The sequence below is a fragment of the Pithys albifrons genome, chromosome 2 (assembly GCF_047495875.1).
Source record: "Pithys albifrons albifrons isolate INPA30051 chromosome 2, PitAlb_v1, whole genome shotgun sequence".
Lineage (NCBI taxonomy): Eukaryota > Metazoa > Chordata > Aves > Passeriformes > Thamnophilidae > Pithys > Pithys albifrons.
The window spans coordinates 57,396,972-57,415,194 of NC_092459.1; the positions used below are offsets into that span (position 1 = coordinate 57,396,972).

At 36.1% G+C, this 18,223-nt stretch overlaps 1 protein-coding gene across 2 annotated transcripts in view; it reads right to left on the reverse strand.

Moving 5' to 3' along the window:
- The window catches only part of HBS1L (HBS1 like translational GTPase), a 60,610-nt gene that overhangs the window by 10,635 nt on the left and 31,752 nt on the right, over window positions 1–18,223 (reverse strand). For both annotated transcript variants that reach the window (XM_071549124.1, XM_071549123.1), the window contains exons 5-11: window positions 15,320–15,428; window positions 7,056–7,312; window positions 6,412–6,577; window positions 4,372–4,489; window positions 1,601–1,747; window positions 865–939; window positions 158–275 (exon numbers count right to left, since the gene is read on the reverse strand). In XM_071549124.1, coding sequence (XP_071405225.1) covers window positions 158–275; window positions 865–939; window positions 1,601–1,747; window positions 4,372–4,489; window positions 6,412–6,577; window positions 7,056–7,312; window positions 15,320–15,428 — 990 coding nt within the window. The remainder of the gene's footprint in view (window positions 1–157; window positions 276–864; window positions 940–1,600; window positions 1,748–4,371; window positions 4,490–6,411; window positions 6,578–7,055; window positions 7,313–15,319; window positions 15,429–18,223) is intronic.

Sequence of the window (18,223 nt, forward strand, 5' to 3'; positions counted from 1 at the left end):
TCTGTATTCAACAACTATCTCAACAATTTTTCAGTTATAGTGAAATCACCGATATTGCATTCCAATCATTCTGTCCCACTATCTTCCTCAAAATAAAAGCTTTGACCTACACAGGACTAAGATATATTAGCTTTTAAATGAGGAAAATTGCACTCACCAATTTGCTCTAACAAACACTTTCCTTTATACCACTGTGTGAGGTCACTTGACTGACCCCTTGTGACTAGATTTTCACCACCAAGGCCACTTGTTGGGATATAAGCCACATCTGATTCCTAATTAAGAAAACAAATAAATGTTAAGCATACATTAATAACAAGACCTTCTAGTAGAAGCAAGAGGTGCATCTCTGACAGAGTTGGAGATATTTAAACATGATCATACCAACATTAACAACTAGAAACTGAGTTCAGGTAGCTAACTCCAATTCCCTACCTGACAGGCAGAACTTAGTTTGAATTATTGCTTTATGCACAAGGATCACAGGACGGCCACAGCCAGTCCAAATGGATAACAGTTGGAACTAAGAAAACTTGTTCTTACAAGTTCATAATCTACACTGACATTCACATAATCCTGAACATTCAGACATTTCTTGCTCTCTTCTGCTTTGCAGACAACAATCCCAAGAAAGTCCAAATGAGGTGAGTGCCTGAAAGACTCAACAGATCTAAACAAAGAGTATTAAAGAACTGACTAACCTTATCCAGGGCTCAATGTACACTCTACCACTAAGAAATGGAATCTGCTATACTACGTGCATGTAGTAGTAGCAGAAAAGTGACACAAAACCTGACTGTACGAAAAGCTCATCCCACCCAAACACCTGGACAAACCAACAAAGGCCTCACAAATTGACATTACCTTAAAGCCAGCTTGCTTAAGAAATTGGCCGAGCTTACTTGTAATTTCCTGAAATCTTTCCTGTTGCCAATTGACCTAAAATAAAGCACAGATTATGATACAATAATAAAATTATGCATTTTTAACTATGACTTGAACATAGAGTTGCATGTCATCAATTCTGGAGTAGAAACAGATGAGCATTTATAAACAGGAGATTTCCAGGTGTGTTTATAGTTGAACATATAAGAGCATACACATGAAAAATTACTGATAGCAAACAACACACCACTTAAACTGCAAGCCCCTTTAGTCTGAACAGCGATTTCTTCTTTTTTCTTAAAACACACAAAACTCAGATTCAGCAAGATATGTTCAACACAGTAGCAACCTAAAAACATAAAAGTAATATTTATCATACCTTACAGATTTAAGCAAAACTATTGGGTTCTTGACCTGAATAACCACCAAGATACATTCCTGCAGATGCCACTGGGTTAACTGCTTACATGAGATTTCCACAAGTAGAAAAGGGACCCCTGCTCATTTTAGTACCAAAACTATGATTCTGCGTGTTTTGAAAATACACCCATCCATAAAAAGAATAGTATTGTAAGGTCTAAACAGAAGAGACAGAGCTGAGAAGCAAACAAAGAAATAAGACTTTATTATTACTTTCACAATATTGATCCTTAAACTTAGTGTCCACAAAATTAGTTGGAAGCATCTCACTTAAATGAAGAAACTAACCACGTACCTGGTCCATTTTATTGACTGCAACAGCTAGCTGTGTCACTCCAAGAGAGCGCACCAATAATCCATGTTCTCGAGTTTGTCCACCCGTCTCAAACCCTGCTTCAAACTCTCCTCTGCTAGCATCCACAACCAAAATCGCCACATCAGCCTAGATTAAAAGTTAAAAAAAACCCCAACCAAAACAGTCAAAAGTGGTTAAGAGGTGGAAATAATCTGGATAAATACATAACTAGCAACATATCAGGCAAACTGTACTTTACACAGGAGTAATCCTGATGTGCTCCAAATGTAATTGAATCTGCTAAGTTCTAGCTGTATCACGCCCACTTTGGTGAGATACTATGGCATTGTGTCATCTCATGTCATAAACCAGCACCTCCTAGTTAAACATAAGCCAACTCTTGATTTTGGGAACCTGTCCCCTTCAATCTATCTACTATGGATGTGCTGCACAGATCTCAACTGAACAAAAGCAGCCTATGCTCAGAAGCTTTAGAACAGGTAGAGGCACAGTGCCCAGTTCCTCTCTCTCAGTCTGGACACCTTTACAGTGAGAAGCTGCAAATAATACTGGTAAATCACCTCACTATATAAGTGGGACAACTGGTTGACTGTATGCTGGATGTGCATGCTTCACAGTACACTCAACACACTGGAGGCATGCCAAAATCATAACACAGAAAAGATCAAGAAGGCTATCTTATCACCTAGACAAACTCTCTGCCACAGCATGAAGAGCAAATAGTCTATAGCACTGAACAAAAGTCAGCATGTAAGCACTGGGAAAAAAACACAGATCTTGCTGTTAGCCTCAAATGCTGCTAGTATTTCTTCTGCTTTTCCTGCTTTGGTAAGTAACTGCCAGTTAGACCATCATCATATACTAAGTGATGGCAACAGACACAAACAAAAAAGGTACTGCTGTCAATAGGCAGGTGTAAAACAATTATGTGAGAATGAAGGGATGGACATAATGGAAAGAGAGGAAAAAGTGGTACTTTCTCCCTTTCCTTACATGTTTGTGCTTCAGTATGCCAGGAAAAGGAACAGAGTCCTTGCTCTGAACTCCTATTGCCTTGTCCTAGGCACGCAATCCCCACAGCTCATTCAGAGACAGCACAAGTGTGAGAACGGGAAAAGGATTACTGATGAATTTCCCCACAGCTTTCAGCCTTAGAAGTGCATTGCAGCAAACATCTGACTCAAAAAAAAGACATCCTGTATTTTTTAAATTATAAAAAATAAAAACAGCACCTCAGGGCTTACATGAATGTGTATCAAAGGCCAGATCCTGGCCCTGATAAGGCTGACTTGCATTTTGCATAACAGCAGTTGGGGATTCACCTACTAACAGCATTCTCCACAATAAAAAGACATTAAAGCCATTTCCAGCCATTGCTTCAGCACTGAGCCTACTCTAATAGGCAATGGAAAGTAGCAAAGTTTCAGTAATTCTTAAACAGGCTTCAGAATAGATCAGCCCCTCCCCATCCTGAGAGCTGTGGGAACAGAGAGACACAAGATTGGTATGTTCAGCCCCATCTGTTCAACTGAGACAACTGCTGGAACATCTGCAAGTCTTCTCTTAATACTTCTGCCGGTATTACTTCTATCCCAAAAGACAAACCAAATTAAATTACAATTATAAAGAAAATAACATGTCTGAGTCGATATTTTCCACCACTCTGAAACTAAAGATCCACTTCGAATTTTAAAACTCATTAAACTGTTACAAGATACATTCCAACACATGGATGACTGCATAAGCAATACACCATGATGTGCAAACTTCTGACTATTCTGCAACCTAACCACTTGGTCACAAGGTCTGAATTCTTACCCAGGCTCTGCTTAAATGAGAATTTGGGGTAAACCAGTCTCCCTACAGTGTACTTCTTTACCTGTAAAATCATACTATCAGCACTCATCCAAGTATTCAACCAAGATCTTAATATAAAACTCATATTTCAGACTGTTATGACATGTGCAAAGCAAAAACCCATCCACAGTAGCTTAGCTTTGGGAAAAAAAAGAGTATTTGATTAAAGATCTACTTTGAAGAATTAATTTTACTATTTAAAAAGGGTGCCTTTAAGTGAAAAAAAATCTCACACATTTTATGTCATGTAACCATGTTATTTTTCCCCATCCCTGATTTACTATTTCCACTAATAACTAACCTATATGAGAAGCGTAAGTGCCATACTGAATTCAATGGGTAGCAACCAGTATTTTTGAATTCACCTACTGTTTCTACAGCAAGTGGCACGTAGTCTCTGCAAATGTCCTCTTGAAAAGACAGATGCATTCTGCATAAACTTTATCTATGTTGTGTTTTCTCATCCCATATAAAATACACTGTTAAACAGAAGAATATGTTTTGTTTAGCCTCTCTGAATCTTTTTTCTTTAGGCTCAAAATCACTTAAAATCTTTACCTACAAAACCACTTTCACAGAACTTTGCTGAGTAGACATACACTACATCTAAACAGCTTTCAAAGCTCAACTGTGATTTTATGAAGCTGCAACTTGGTATTCAAATTGTTTCCATAATAAAACTCTCTGCACAAATGTACACATACCAAAAAAGCAACTCCCTTTAAAGTTTAACAAACACATTCTTTAAGTTTAGAAAACTCATTAAAATCTCAAGGATATATTAGCACTATCAATGATTCCATTTCATCTTAGATTTCAAAAGAACAAAACCAATTTAAGAAAAAGTCATGGATAATACTGGTATTGGAAAAAGCATTTTAGACCATCTCTACCTGAGCAGCTCCTGTGATCATATTTGGAATGAAGTCTTTGTGGCCTGGAGCATCCATCAGTGTAATAACTTTAGTCTTTGTCTCAAATTTGGTCATACCCACATCCATTGTCACTCCCCTTGAACAAAACATACATGCAATGCACCATTAAAACTGGTTTGAAAGTTACATAAAGTAAGCTACTAAAAACACAATCATGAAATTATACACTTCATAGTTTTCATGGATTTAGCCTGCACAACAAAATAGAGACACCTGCATGTTAGAAGAGCAGAACACTAGAGCTGCTTTTCAGTAACTCCAGTTGTGAATAAAAGCACCCAGAATTCCAAGAACTACTCCATGCACCCATACACTGTGTTCCAACAAGCACAGCAAGAACATGAAAATTTTACTGCATATTTAAATCGTTACTAATTCTACTTTTAAAACTTAGCTCTTCAGAGAAAGGTATCTGAGTAAGAGAAAGCCAAGTTTTTTTTTAAAAATAGGTGGTATGGGCCTACAGAAATACAGTTATACATTTGCAAAAATCCACATGCAGAACTACTGATTACCAAGGGGGGATTGTAACACACTTTGACTCAGCTCCACATCTCAGTAACCACATGTTCTGCACAGCACAAAGGATAGGGTTCACCTGATCAAATGCAAACACCTATCATACAAGTCTGTATCTGGGTTAGTCATCCACATCTCTCTTTATGGATGATCAAGACAGACAGGTACTTTCAGAGGCGAAAACTTCTCACAATAGCAGCAGGTATTTTTAGGATGCTACTTCAAATGACCAAAACACCCCAACAACAAAATAAGCCCACCAAAACCTGAAACATTTACAGATGACTCCAGAAAGTTTTTCTTTAAAAATATAAAACTCTAAGAGAGAACAGAATCAATCAAAACACCAATTCAGAAAATTTTTCCCTTAATCTACAAATTATCTTCTGAAAAGAAGTCTGTTTCCTAAATGCACAACTGTTAGACACTAAAAAAAAAGTCACAGACCAAGAGATATCATTTTGAGGCTCATGACAATTATTCCACCAACTTTACTTTGTATTAACATTTTACTCCTTGCAGGCAAAAAACACTTCCCTCTGTTTCTGGTTTCTGACTTTAATTACATCTTACAAATGGGAGTTTGTATTAATAAAATAACATTTAATAGAGTGTTTAATTATTCTATTATAGATCTGTGAAAGGAATTGATCTTGAAAGTTTGTTTTACACCCATCTACATCTATGAGAATTAAGAAAGAAACCTTTCTCTCATCAGCCTTTCCTCGTTTACATCCTTAGACTATAATGTCATGACAACACTACCACTACAGTATCATCAGCCTGTACTGAGAGAAAGCTACATTTAAACTTTGTGTTTGGTCACTTCGGGATTGTTTCCCTCTTCCCCTTATCTGCACCTGCACCAACACACACACCCCCACACCCCTCTTGGGTTTATATGTGCACTCTGTAAATGAAATGACTCTCACAGGCAAGTTTAACTATATACAGGGACATTACAAAAGTCTATTTGCCTTTGAAAATAACAGCTACACATTCAATAGGGACTGCCTCACTCCATGTTCTTCAGCATCAGTTTACACTATGAATGTTATAATTCCAATCAGCAGAGCTTATATGCATTGAAACCACAGGTGACAAGTGATTGCAAAAACACAAACAAAAATGCCTTTTTTATTACTTTGTGAACATAGAATATCCTGGCTAGTTTCCCACACAGCGTTCTTAAAAGAACTTACAGGTTGATTTTTTTTTTAAATTCCTCCACTGCTTCCCTATTATACACTTCTTCTAAGAAAAAATGTAATCTAAAATTTCATATTTCAAGTTTTAAATTAAAGGCAGTTTATAAAGAATATAAATATAACTTGATTAATTTGTAGGTTTTATTTTCAAAGTAATGCAAGCCCCATATGATGAACTGACATTTCAATGCTTAGTTTATTAGATTGATATTTTCCAACAAATATTGTTCTTTCAGGGATAAAAGTAATTCCCATTAAAATATATTTCTACCTTTCTCTTTCTTCACCAGTTTCATCCAAGACCCATGCATAGGCAAACGAAGCTTTACCAGCCTTCTTAGATTCCTGTTCATATTTGTGCATAGTTCTTTTGTTCACATTTCCCAAAAGGTAGAGCAAATGACCCATTAAAGTACTTTTACCTGCATCAACATGCCCTGTGGAGGGAAATAAATATTATATCAATTTTATTCATTTATGCAATTTAAGTATAGCACAAGAAGAAGTACACTAAAACATATGAGCATCACATGCACTAATAATGCTTGTGCAGCCCACAGAACTTCACAATCCTATAAGATAGAGACACAGAGAGACAGTTTATTTTAAGTCAGTTAGTATGACAACCATAGAGCATGTTCAAATTCATACTAAAAAGAACACGACACAACAATGAAACAAAACCAAATCATGTTCTATATGGTCAAAAGGAAGCTAAGTCAACCTCACTGTCCTAGTCAAAGACATCTGAATGTACTCCCTCTAAAGAATAATCATCAAGCAAACGTAACTGAAAACAGTATTAAGATTTCCCTTTCCTAGACAGAGGACAGTTCTGCTTCTGTATCACTTCCATATTCAACCAACACATTTTTAAACTTTATGTTTGTCAAAAATGTAATTTAACAGATTTACCTATTACCACCAAATTAAGTAGTTGCTTTCCGCCTTGTCTCTTCTCCAACTCTGCTTTCACATCTATTTGTGGTTTTGCCTTGCTTGACTTCTTTACTGGAGTAGGCAGTGTATTCTGCTCTTCTGAAACCTGCACTACTTGGGGTGAAAGAGTAGATTTTGAGACAGTCTCGAGTACCCCAGAAGCTACACTGGCGTCACTGGGTAAGAGTCCTTTCTGAGGTGTGTTAGTATGGCCGTTTTCTTCAGTAATCGCACTAGGGGAGAAAAGAAAACACAAAGAATGCAAGTGACAAAGATGACATAGAAATATAGGAGAGAAATTGAGTTTTCCCTTCGCTATCATGTAAGCTCCAGACAAAGAGTATGTGACAAGCCCATTAAAGTGGAAGTGATAAGCAGCTGGATACAAACTGCACAGATGCCAGCTCTGAAAGTCTTGTCTCGAAAGCACTAATGACAAAAGCAAGATAAGAAGTAATCTTGTAAAATACATGAAACAGATAAACAAAAGCTTCCCATAGCCTCTTCCTTTAACAGGAAAGGAAAGGACAATTGTGCAGTTCAGAGACAACTAGTGCTCTGTTCTAAGAGCCCAAGTCAACTTTGAAGCAGATACTAAAACAGCTTCCACGTACACTATAATTACTGCAGTTATCATAGTGATGTTCTATGTGAGAACAGCAATAAAGAGTTGATATTAAGCATATATGAGCTGCAATTTAAGTTGCAACGCTTATACAGAACCATAACTGATGAGTTTAGATTTATCAATACTGAGAAAATTTGTTTCATGCATAAAGCAAGGGATCTAGGTCTAGGGAGATTTGGATTCTTGAACTCCCTTTTTCTAACACAATGTTCTCCCATAGATCACCATACTAATGCTAACAGTAAATAATCCTGAATATATTATTTTCTTATACTTTTTTTCTCTCCATTTTGTAAATTAGCATGTTTTCTAATTTACACAGACTTTCTGAGAATATATAATATTATTCTTTCCCTGTTATGGCAAAGATGACTACAAAAACCAAACACTAAGTAACATCTTCAGGAGAGCAAAAGCTTTGTTACTGCATGACAGAGCTCCATGGTGAGGCATTAATATGAGCAACAAGTTAGGAACAGAAGCAGTTATTACAGGTGTGTCAACATTATATCACAGAAAACTTTATTATACAAATCACTGATTATTACAGTATAATGAAAATCCCTACAAAATACTGTTTTTAAAACTTTATCCAAGGGGAAGCGGCTTCTTCCCCTGGAAAGTTGGAAATCCTTTCCAATTCAGTACCATCATGCTTGCAGGCTGCTTTCTCTGAAGAGGTTCATGTAGGCTCTCAGACTCAAGTGCTTCTACATTCACAGCGAAATTTTCACTCTCCGCTTTCTGTTTACATACCACAATTAACTGTCCAGTTTTGATCTTTTCAACTTCTATAAACATTGTTTTTTGGTACTTTAGAATCCAAGATTGTGACATCTCTGCCTTTATACGACATTACTTCTCACTTTCTGCCTGTGTTAGGAGTATTTGCATTGTATAAGTCCCTCTCTATTACAGATATCTCAGAGAACAATACAGTCCAAGCATGTTCGTCTACTAAACAAAGCTATTCAAGAGTATGATCTAAAACATTAAACATTGTTGATGTTAAGATCGAATGCAAAATTAGCTTCTCATTAAAGCAGCCGGTAACATGGGACATTTTATGGGTCTCCCTTTCCCCTCCAGTTTCAGAACCTGTCTATGTTATCAGTACTGCAGCAGACTGATTGATTTTGACACCTTTTTCATAAGGCCCAAAGCCAAGTTATTCTCTTGATTGTGAGATATCAAAGCAGAAATGTGAGCAGTTATTTTTTTTTTGGCTACAGTTCCACAACTCAAGGTCAGGGTCTTGTCTCAAGACTGCGTACAGAAGCATGCTTCTCAGATTAGCTAAGCAAGCAGCCTGGTTTATGCCAGCCACGCTGGTTGCAGGGGTAGAGATGGTGCCTGTTCTTCTGCATAATGGATAGACAATTCTGTATAAACTCTATTCAAAAGAACTTACCCTATCAAAATATTCTAAGCCACTTAAAGGAGAAGGACAAGTTGGCATCAAACTACTGCCTTAGGTGATACAAGCATGACATTCTAGAACTTGCACTACAAAGCCAGCTGTTCTGTATCATTAAGAATAATGCAGTTCCAGCACATAACAGTTCCAGTAGATAACACTGCATCTTGACAAGCTGAACACCCTTTGTAAGAAGATACACTTGATTCTCTAATCAAAAAACTTGTATGTCATCATTGCTTTAGATGTAGAAAAAAGTTTATTACACATGAATTATTCCACAGGAAAAAAGTCGCTCCAATAATTTATGCTTTCTTTTAGGGTGAAAGATAAGTGCATTTCTATAAGGCTGAACAGAAAGCTGTATTTTTTAAAAAAGTCCATAAATAGTACATTAAGTTCTAGTTGAAAATCTGCTCTGGAATGGCAAAACAATTTTTTTGTCCAATGACTCTTCGGGGAAATATTACTTCATAAAAATTGACTGAAAACAATCAAGTTGATAGAGGGTAATTGTACAGAGAATTGTGGTAACAAAGCTTTCTACATATTTTAATAAGGTATTTAAAATCATGTGAATGATGTAAAGCACACCAAATCATTTTTATTTGAATCATTTAAGAGAGTCTCATATATTTAAAAATAATTTGCATTAGACAACTTCCATCAAGATTAAGACTCTCTTCCATCTTCTCCCTTTTTCAGGCAAACTTCAATTCAGTCTCAGCATAACATAGCATGTTCACACTGAAGTACTAGGACTAGTGCCAATATGCAAAGGTCACACTGTAATGCAAATATGGTATTTTACATTGGTATCAAGTTTTGTTCCTTGAAAGTCTAATATTTGAAGTTCTGGAGAAACGTATTTGTATAAGAAGTCATATCAAAGCAGCCTTAACAGTTGGCAATAATTTTTTCTCCTTTTCAATGTCTGCATTTCTTCCCAAACCAAATTTTCAAAAGTTAAAGAAAAATGAAAAGGCAGTTACTCAGATGAAGCTGCAAGTAATGTGACCCAAAAACATAACTATCATGTTTGTCTACAGCTTTCCAAAATAAATTCAAAGATTGTCACATTAGCCTAATAAAAGCCAAGAATGTATTTTCAGAGACATGTGATTTGTAAGCTTCTAAATTTTATTTCGTTAAACTAGGTAATGACTCTTTTTCTAATCCCAGATGCTAAGATCTTCTTGCAGGACAAAGCCTATGTCAGTAAGGATTCCCAAAACCAGGATGGACTTAGAGTGGCGGAATTCAAACTGAAAGAATCATGGTTATTGCCAGATACAGTAAGTACTCCCCCACTTCTTACAAGCCTTTACTGCAACTACCACTGCTTACAGCTGTCAAATAGCTTTTTATTTTGGATGGTGCAAAGAAAAAGTGCGAGATACAAATGAAATACTGAGTGCAATTTGACTTAAGCCGTCATTAGGCCTTAAAATTTTTCAAGGGTACATTATTTGAGGTCAGTACACTGCTCCATTTAGAGTGCTACAGGTTTCAGATATTAACTATGTTTTGGAAACCTGAAAACAACTTGGCAACCAAGGCTTGCCCTTTCAGAGGAGAAATATCAAAATGGACAGAGTGTATTATCTACTTACAGAGCATCTCCAATAAGATAATTCAGCTTTTTGGTGACCAGTGTCAGGAAATAGGAGAACAACTTTACTGCTAGGTACCTAAACAGGCATGTGGGCAGACGAATCATACAATTCCAGTTTCATGCAAGTACGTGAAGAGAAATGCAACAGAAGGACTCTGACATTTAATTATGCCTCATGGCAACCAGATGAGAGTTTACTGAAAACTTGATCATGGCTCAGAAAAATGCTAAGGAGCTTTATCTCTGACAGTCAGTGCAAGAAAGTAATTACATCGAAAATTCTTTTCAGCAAGCCTTTTCCCCTGAGTTTTTTCAAAATTATTCAATTTCTGTCAGAAGACCGTATCTAGTATGTCACTAGTGCAGGCAGCTGAAGGAAAAAACAAGCTGATTGCACCTAGAAAACATCTTTGGTAGAAAAGTTCCAACTTGGTCTGAGTTATAATGAAGTACCATATCAAGAAAAATTTATGTTGGAGGAAGACCACTTCCTAACCAATTGCTTGCATCTTTGTATGAGAACTTCATGGAACTATCAAAAGTAGTTTGCCAGCATCTGTTCCTGCCTACCACATCACTGCCAGCTGATACTCTGGAGTCACTGATCACGCACCTCAACTTCTTTGAAAGGACAGAACAATTATGAAGCTTGGATATGCATTGAGGTCATGCACTGATGAAAGCCTGATGACCAGCAATTCAGGCATAAATGTCAAAAGAGCTTACCACAGCTCTTTTGGAAATCAGCAGATATACAAAAGCCTGGCAAAGGCCAACATTTAGTAAAAATTAAAACCAGCAGGCCGCCAGAAACTTCCTATGCAAGGACCATAAGAGTAAACTGAGTAAAATGTTATGGGTACACCACATTTTCTGGGGAAAATTAGTAAGTACAATCTAGGTTGTTATAAGACATGCTGAGAAATGTTCACTCTCATACAAGTGTTGAAAGCTTCAACACTACTATGCATTCAAAAAAGGACCGGAAAGCTTTTTTGCTGAAGATTAATTCTTCAGAATTTAGTTTTTAAACATTTTCTCAATCTTTTAGTCTGAATGCTTGGTTAACTATTTTTACACAACCCACTCTTTTGGAGTGCTTACAGTCATTACAGAAATGTCTACATTTATTTCCCCTTTCAAAATTATTAATTACAAAATATTGGTCAGGCTAGTTAAAATAGTCACCGGTTTTTGGTCACAACTTCTTCTGGCTTCCTTTGTTACTTAACAGAAAGATGTAGCCTGGTAAACAGTTTTGCTAGAGCATCAGGTTGTCAGCTAACTCCATTTTTTGAAGACATTCCCACTAAGAACACCCAGCAACAAAGGTAATCAACAGTCAAAGTAATTCATGACTTTTAATAATCCATTTGTTTTAAATTAGATTCATTAATTATTATGAGGTCATGTCTCATAACAAGACTGAATCATAAAGACTGAATAGAAAGAATGGTTATTCCCACTAATGCAAGGCCATTGGTTTTAAAAACATGGTCCATAAATTACCTTTAAGATCCCATAAAAGGTGAGAAAAAAAAAACAGTTTATAGCTACTATACAATTACCTTCTAATGGTGTCTGCACCAGCACCATAAAAATACTTGGGGTGAAACTAGGAGGCATAGTTAGAGACATTTTAGAATCCAAATTGCTATGAGCAATTTATACCTGCCCTTTTGATCAGTGATATAAGCAATGTACTCAAAAAACTGCATTATTATAAGCACTCTCCAGTAAACTTATCAATGAAACAGTAACATAAAAAAGGTGTGAGACAAGCCAAAAGAACAAGCCTCTCTGAAGTGTTAATAAACAGAGACTCATTGTGTTCCTTGACAGGTCATTCTTATGCTGCCAATAATCAAGAAGAAAACTGCTGAAGAAAAAAACTGATACTCACCTAGAACTGAGGTGGGGGCTCATATTTTGCTTTGTTTTTCAAGTTTAAAAATAGAGGCATACAAAGTCAAGGTCCTAGTGCCTTGGCAATGCCTCCACAGTGGCCTCTAGGACTAAAAATAAAGAGGGCCATCACAGACTCCTTGAAGAAGGAGTCTTTAGACATGCAGGTAACTTTACTATTTAAATTGTGCCTTCTTCCAAATGCATTGACTGGACGTGCCCCAAAACTCAAGCTCTTTTACAAATCATTCCACTTCTTACATATTCCTTCTGCTTAAAGCTAAATGCCTAATGTATATCCAATTTCTACAGTAAAAAGATTTGTTTTCAATTAGTATTTCAGTAGTTCCACTAAATAAGTGATGTGACTCAAGAAACATCTTCACATCATAGAATGAAAGAATAGTTTGGTTTGGAAGGGGCCTTTAAAGACTGTCTAGTCTGACCCCTCTCCAATGAACATCTTCAACTAGATCAGGTTGCTCAGAGCCTGGTCCAGTCTGACTTTGCATGTTTCCAGGAGTGGGGCATCTACCACCATTTTGGGCAACCTGTTCCAGTGTTTAACACCCTCACTGTAAAAGACTTCTTCCTTTTATCTAATCTAAACCAACCCTTCTTCAGTTTAAAACCATTCCCTCTTATCCTATTGCAACAGACCCTCCTTAAGTTTAGCCCATCTTTCTTATAGACCCCTTTGTGTACTGGAAGGCTTCAATTAGGTCACACCAAAGTCTTCTCTTCTACAGGGTGAACAACCCCATCTCCCTCAGCCTGTCATGATAGGAGAGGTGCCTCAACCATCTAATTATCTTGGTGGCCTTCCTCTGGGCCTGCTCTAACAGCTCCATGTCTTTCCTGTGCTGAAAACCACAGAGCTGAATGCAGTACTCCAGGTGGGGTCTCACAAGAGCAATATAAAGAATTTATCTAAAAGCTTTACCCGCAGGTCCTGAAGGCTTAATTTTTTCTGTCACAAAAAATAGTATGCTAATAAACTGGAAGAAGTATGATACAAACTATTTCAGGGTCCCTGAAGAGAAACAGAATGGCTGAGAATCATGTTGGAGCCAACTATCTTTCTTCAGGGACCAAGACATCACCAGCCTATCCACAAATTACTTCAGTCTACAGCTGAAGAATTCTTATCTCTTTCCCTATAAAGCAGGCACACATGCTTAATAAGTATCCAAGATACAAAATTCTGTATTTGCTCTTTTTTATAAACAAACATTTTAAATAGTCTTTATTACAGCTAAAAACAAATAAAATAAATCACTACTACTTAAGACTAGCTGGCAAAACTTTTTCACTGGCTTAATGTTCCTTTATCTTTATAAATATCAATCCAAATTGATTTATTACATAAAAGTCCCCATGAAAAACTCCAACTTCTAAGAGGTTTAGTAGGAACATAGGAGATGAATCTTCCATAACATTAATGGGAATTTCATTAAGTCCAGTTGTCAAACCCAGAGCCACTGATACTCAACAGTGGACAGCAAGAGGGGGAAAAAATGATGCTCCCTTTAATACACTGCAAATCTCAAACAGCACAGAAAGATTTTGAAAGTCCCAGAATTTTTTCTTTTGGAGCTTATTGCTTCTAAAGAGCTGAATGACAGTGAGATCTTTTAGCAATGAAACATCATTTTCACACCTGATATTAAACTGGGCTTAAGTAGATGAAGCTGCTTGCTTTCCACTCAGTTATCAAACATGCACAAGACACTGTAAAATAAAGACCACATTACCCCCTTAACTCTCAAAAATGCTTTCCAGATCAGAACTACAAAAAATGGGATGAGGTTGGGATGTTGACACTGACTTTTGAGAATTTTTTTGACCTCAGGATGAACTATGGAACTTCTTGTCACAGATTAGGTGGCTACTGTAAGACGGGGTTCAAAAAGAGAATAATGACACCAAAGTAAGAAAAATACATTAAGCATTCTTAGAAACTGACTAAATTAAAAAAAATTGTGGGGAGTCACAGAATGCTACACATAACAATATTCCCAACACACATGCCCTGTCCTTTTATATTTCTTTTATTACTCACTGCTAGCTACTATTGTAGAATCAGATGTCTGTTTTCATGCTCTCATGAGATATCCCCCTCAACAGTTCCAGCTCTGGATAAAATTAGAACTATTGCTCAACCACTCTAATTTAGCTATAGCAAAAGTAGGACTGATGGCTACAACAGTTGCACCCTGGACACCTGTTTAAGTTAATAAAAGCTGGAGAGGAAGACAAAGGTTAGCCATAAGTGATTGCTTTCTCCATTAACTATTATTAAACATATTGCTTCCTTTGAAGAACAAGCAATTACAGTTAAGATTTATTGATTTCATAATTCCACTTAGAGAACTAAATTTAAAATAAACGAACCCCAAGAAAGTTCAGTATTCTATGAAGCGGATGTTTAAACAATCCGACTACCTGATATCTCTCTGCACTATTCATAGTGAAAGGATTTGTTAAACTCAAAACGTGAGGTACCATCTTCTGAAAGTAATTCTGAGTCAAACAAGAAGCTGAGATGGTTAGTTCAGGAGAGTGACACTAAAACTGCTGTGAAAAATAGAAAAAAAAAAAGAAAACTTGCTACAGGTGCATCAGTAAGAAAGAAGAGCTGCTGATGTACCTTGATGTATGAGGGCTTGGCTTACCATGGAACTTCAAATCCCATAGATTGTTTCTTTCCAGACACTGTCATTTTGGTAATTTTTGGCACAATTTCGGATTCCATTCTGGCTGACTGGGAATCCCGCGTTTTGCCTAGTAATAGACAAAAATAAGTTTGAAATTAAGGTTGCGACTAACAGGTGTTCATAAATACAAATGTTAGCAACTCACATTACTTCTCTCCAACCCAAAGATACCAGTCTTTTATGATCAACTGTCACATTTCAGTGTCTTACTTGCACATATTACATAATAATTCAAAATAATCTACAATTATATCCATTGTGAAAATCTCATCTCTATCTCCACGCATCCCACACGACACCTACATCATTCAAGAGCTTTACTTGCAGCAGTTCTGCAGGATGCCAGAAGCATTTCATGCAACATGAGGATGAAAAAATACTTTGCAGCTGCTCACTAGATGATTAGGTTAATTCTTACCAAATTTAAAGCTTTTCTTTTGCCTTGACCTTGTTAAACCTTAAAGCTATTTTAAAGCAAAAAAAATGTCTACCTCAGGTAGCGCTAGCAGCAGCACCAGCTATGTGTGGGCTACAAGGCCTTCCCTGAAACTAGAAACAGAGTTGTCTTGTACTGAATTACATTGAAGAAACCAAGCAATACTCTAAAGCTAGCTACTTTAAAAGTTATTTAGAAATAGTTACCAGAATTGAGGAACTTAATTACTTCAAAGGTATTAACTTTTACCATAACTTAAAACACATTTACAGCAAAGTTCATTCTTAATTTTGTGAAATTATAGTTTCACAACTAATAGCACTTAGTTGTGCTAAATACACTTAGTGCTGTTAGTTTCTTATCAAGCTGAAAAAAACCCTTAATTATTTACCCTGTAGAGGAGTTTATATAAAAGAAGTAAACTAGCTCTTTTCTTTCCACAATTCCCTCTTTAGTATGTCAGGATCCCTTCTTCAAGGAAAAAGACTTTCAGCTTTACAACAGGATTGAGAGTGGCTGCACCTTGTCTGAAGGATGTTACACACATGAGAAAGCAAAACAATAACCTGAACTCAGAACTAAGCTGCAAGTTTTCAACAACCTTCAACGACAGATGTATCTGAAAGCTAGAAAAATGCCACTACTCTTCCAGTAGTAGAGCAATTCAGATACTCAAGAGTCAACTGAAAATTATTGTTACTCTTTTAAGTATTTGAGATATGCTACATTAGGATGAACTGCTCAGAGTCATTTGGTCTTACTCATTTACTTTAATCCTTTATTGCATTCTAAAGCACGACAGCTATGCCTTTAAACCACAAAATGATATTGGTTTGCAGGTTACATAAAAAGTTGCGGTCAAGGCTGCTAAAGATTTCAGGTAAGGAAACAGAATACCACAGACATGTCTACAACAGAAAACCAAAAAAGCTGTTGTGCAACTTTTACAAAACAATCTCACTACACATGGAGACACTTTTATTTATTTGATGACTTGGTCTTCATCTCCATCATTTGTCTTATCTGCTGATACTCATTTATATGCCAACTGCAGATCTCTGGAAGAAGTAATCTATGTGTTCTACTAATAGCTGCACAGAAATTACTCTGTAAATAAGGAACAAAAGAGAAATAAGGGCAATAGCACAAAGCATGACTTATAACAATCACAAATTATGTAACTGACAAACAAATAAAAATATTCTGAATATAAAATTCTCACTGGACAGCGACTACTAGTTAAACACATATTTTGTTTCATCTTCAAGCTGCTAAATAGATCACCTATATAATTTTTAGTATATAGCATTTTTAATAAGTAGTTAAACACCTCAGTTACAGTAAAAATTACTTTTGTTGCCAACTTGGTATATTTTTTTCTGCTTCAATTCTAATAATTTTCACGCAGACATCACTTTCAACTGACAGGTAAACATGAAAGCTTTACTTCTCATTTGAAAGCTGAATTACAGTTAATTCTCAGAAAATACCATGTCTGAAATCTGGTTGCAAGGAACTAATAATTACAGAAAAACCCAATTAAATTGAAATGAGACTAGTTGAAAGAAACCAAGATAACAATTCATATTATATAATCTGAAAATAACATGTAATCTATTGATCCAAAAATCAAAGGTTTTACAAAATACATCTTCTCTAACCAGTTTTAAAATTAAGCTTCACTCTGTACAAATAATGTACAAATAATAAGAGTGTTTGACACTGACCCAAAGATAAACTGTACAAGGAGACAAAAATATTCAATGAATAGTGTATTTGACACAGAAAATACACTTAAAACTAGAATTTAGGAAACATTACAATTTGAAAGAAGATACAAAACTAAAATTACAAAGAATAAGTGGTGGGTTTTTTTCTTTATTTACTTAGTTTTGTAAGCAACAATAATAATGATAATCCATTAAATCAATAAATAAATACAAAATCATAGGTGGAGCGTGGAAGTAGACTGGGATCATATAAAGACAAACCAAACCATAATAAGATAATTCTAGAATGGTCATTCAAATAGATGCAAAGACAAGGGAAGAATTGTTAGTAACACTACTGATAGAAGCTTCAAAGACAATTTTCTGACTTCAGAGTTTTTATAACCAAGTAAAGTAAAATCAAGCAGGACATTTTAGATAAGGACCAAGTCTGTCTTTTATGCACTGTAGGCGCCATTAAAGATTAATAATTACGGGCTTCATTACAAAGGACAGGAGGCTGAGAAAGGAGTATACTTTACTATCTAATCTATAGGGAACCGGAGAAAACTGCATGATAAATTCTTATCTGCTTTAGCAGGCAAAGCAAAAGCTATTCAGCACTTAAAAGATTGCATGCAAATCCTTAAATTGCACCTTGGAACTACAAGGAAGTCAATGTACTAAGCTGATATAATTCTTAAAACACTTTTTAAT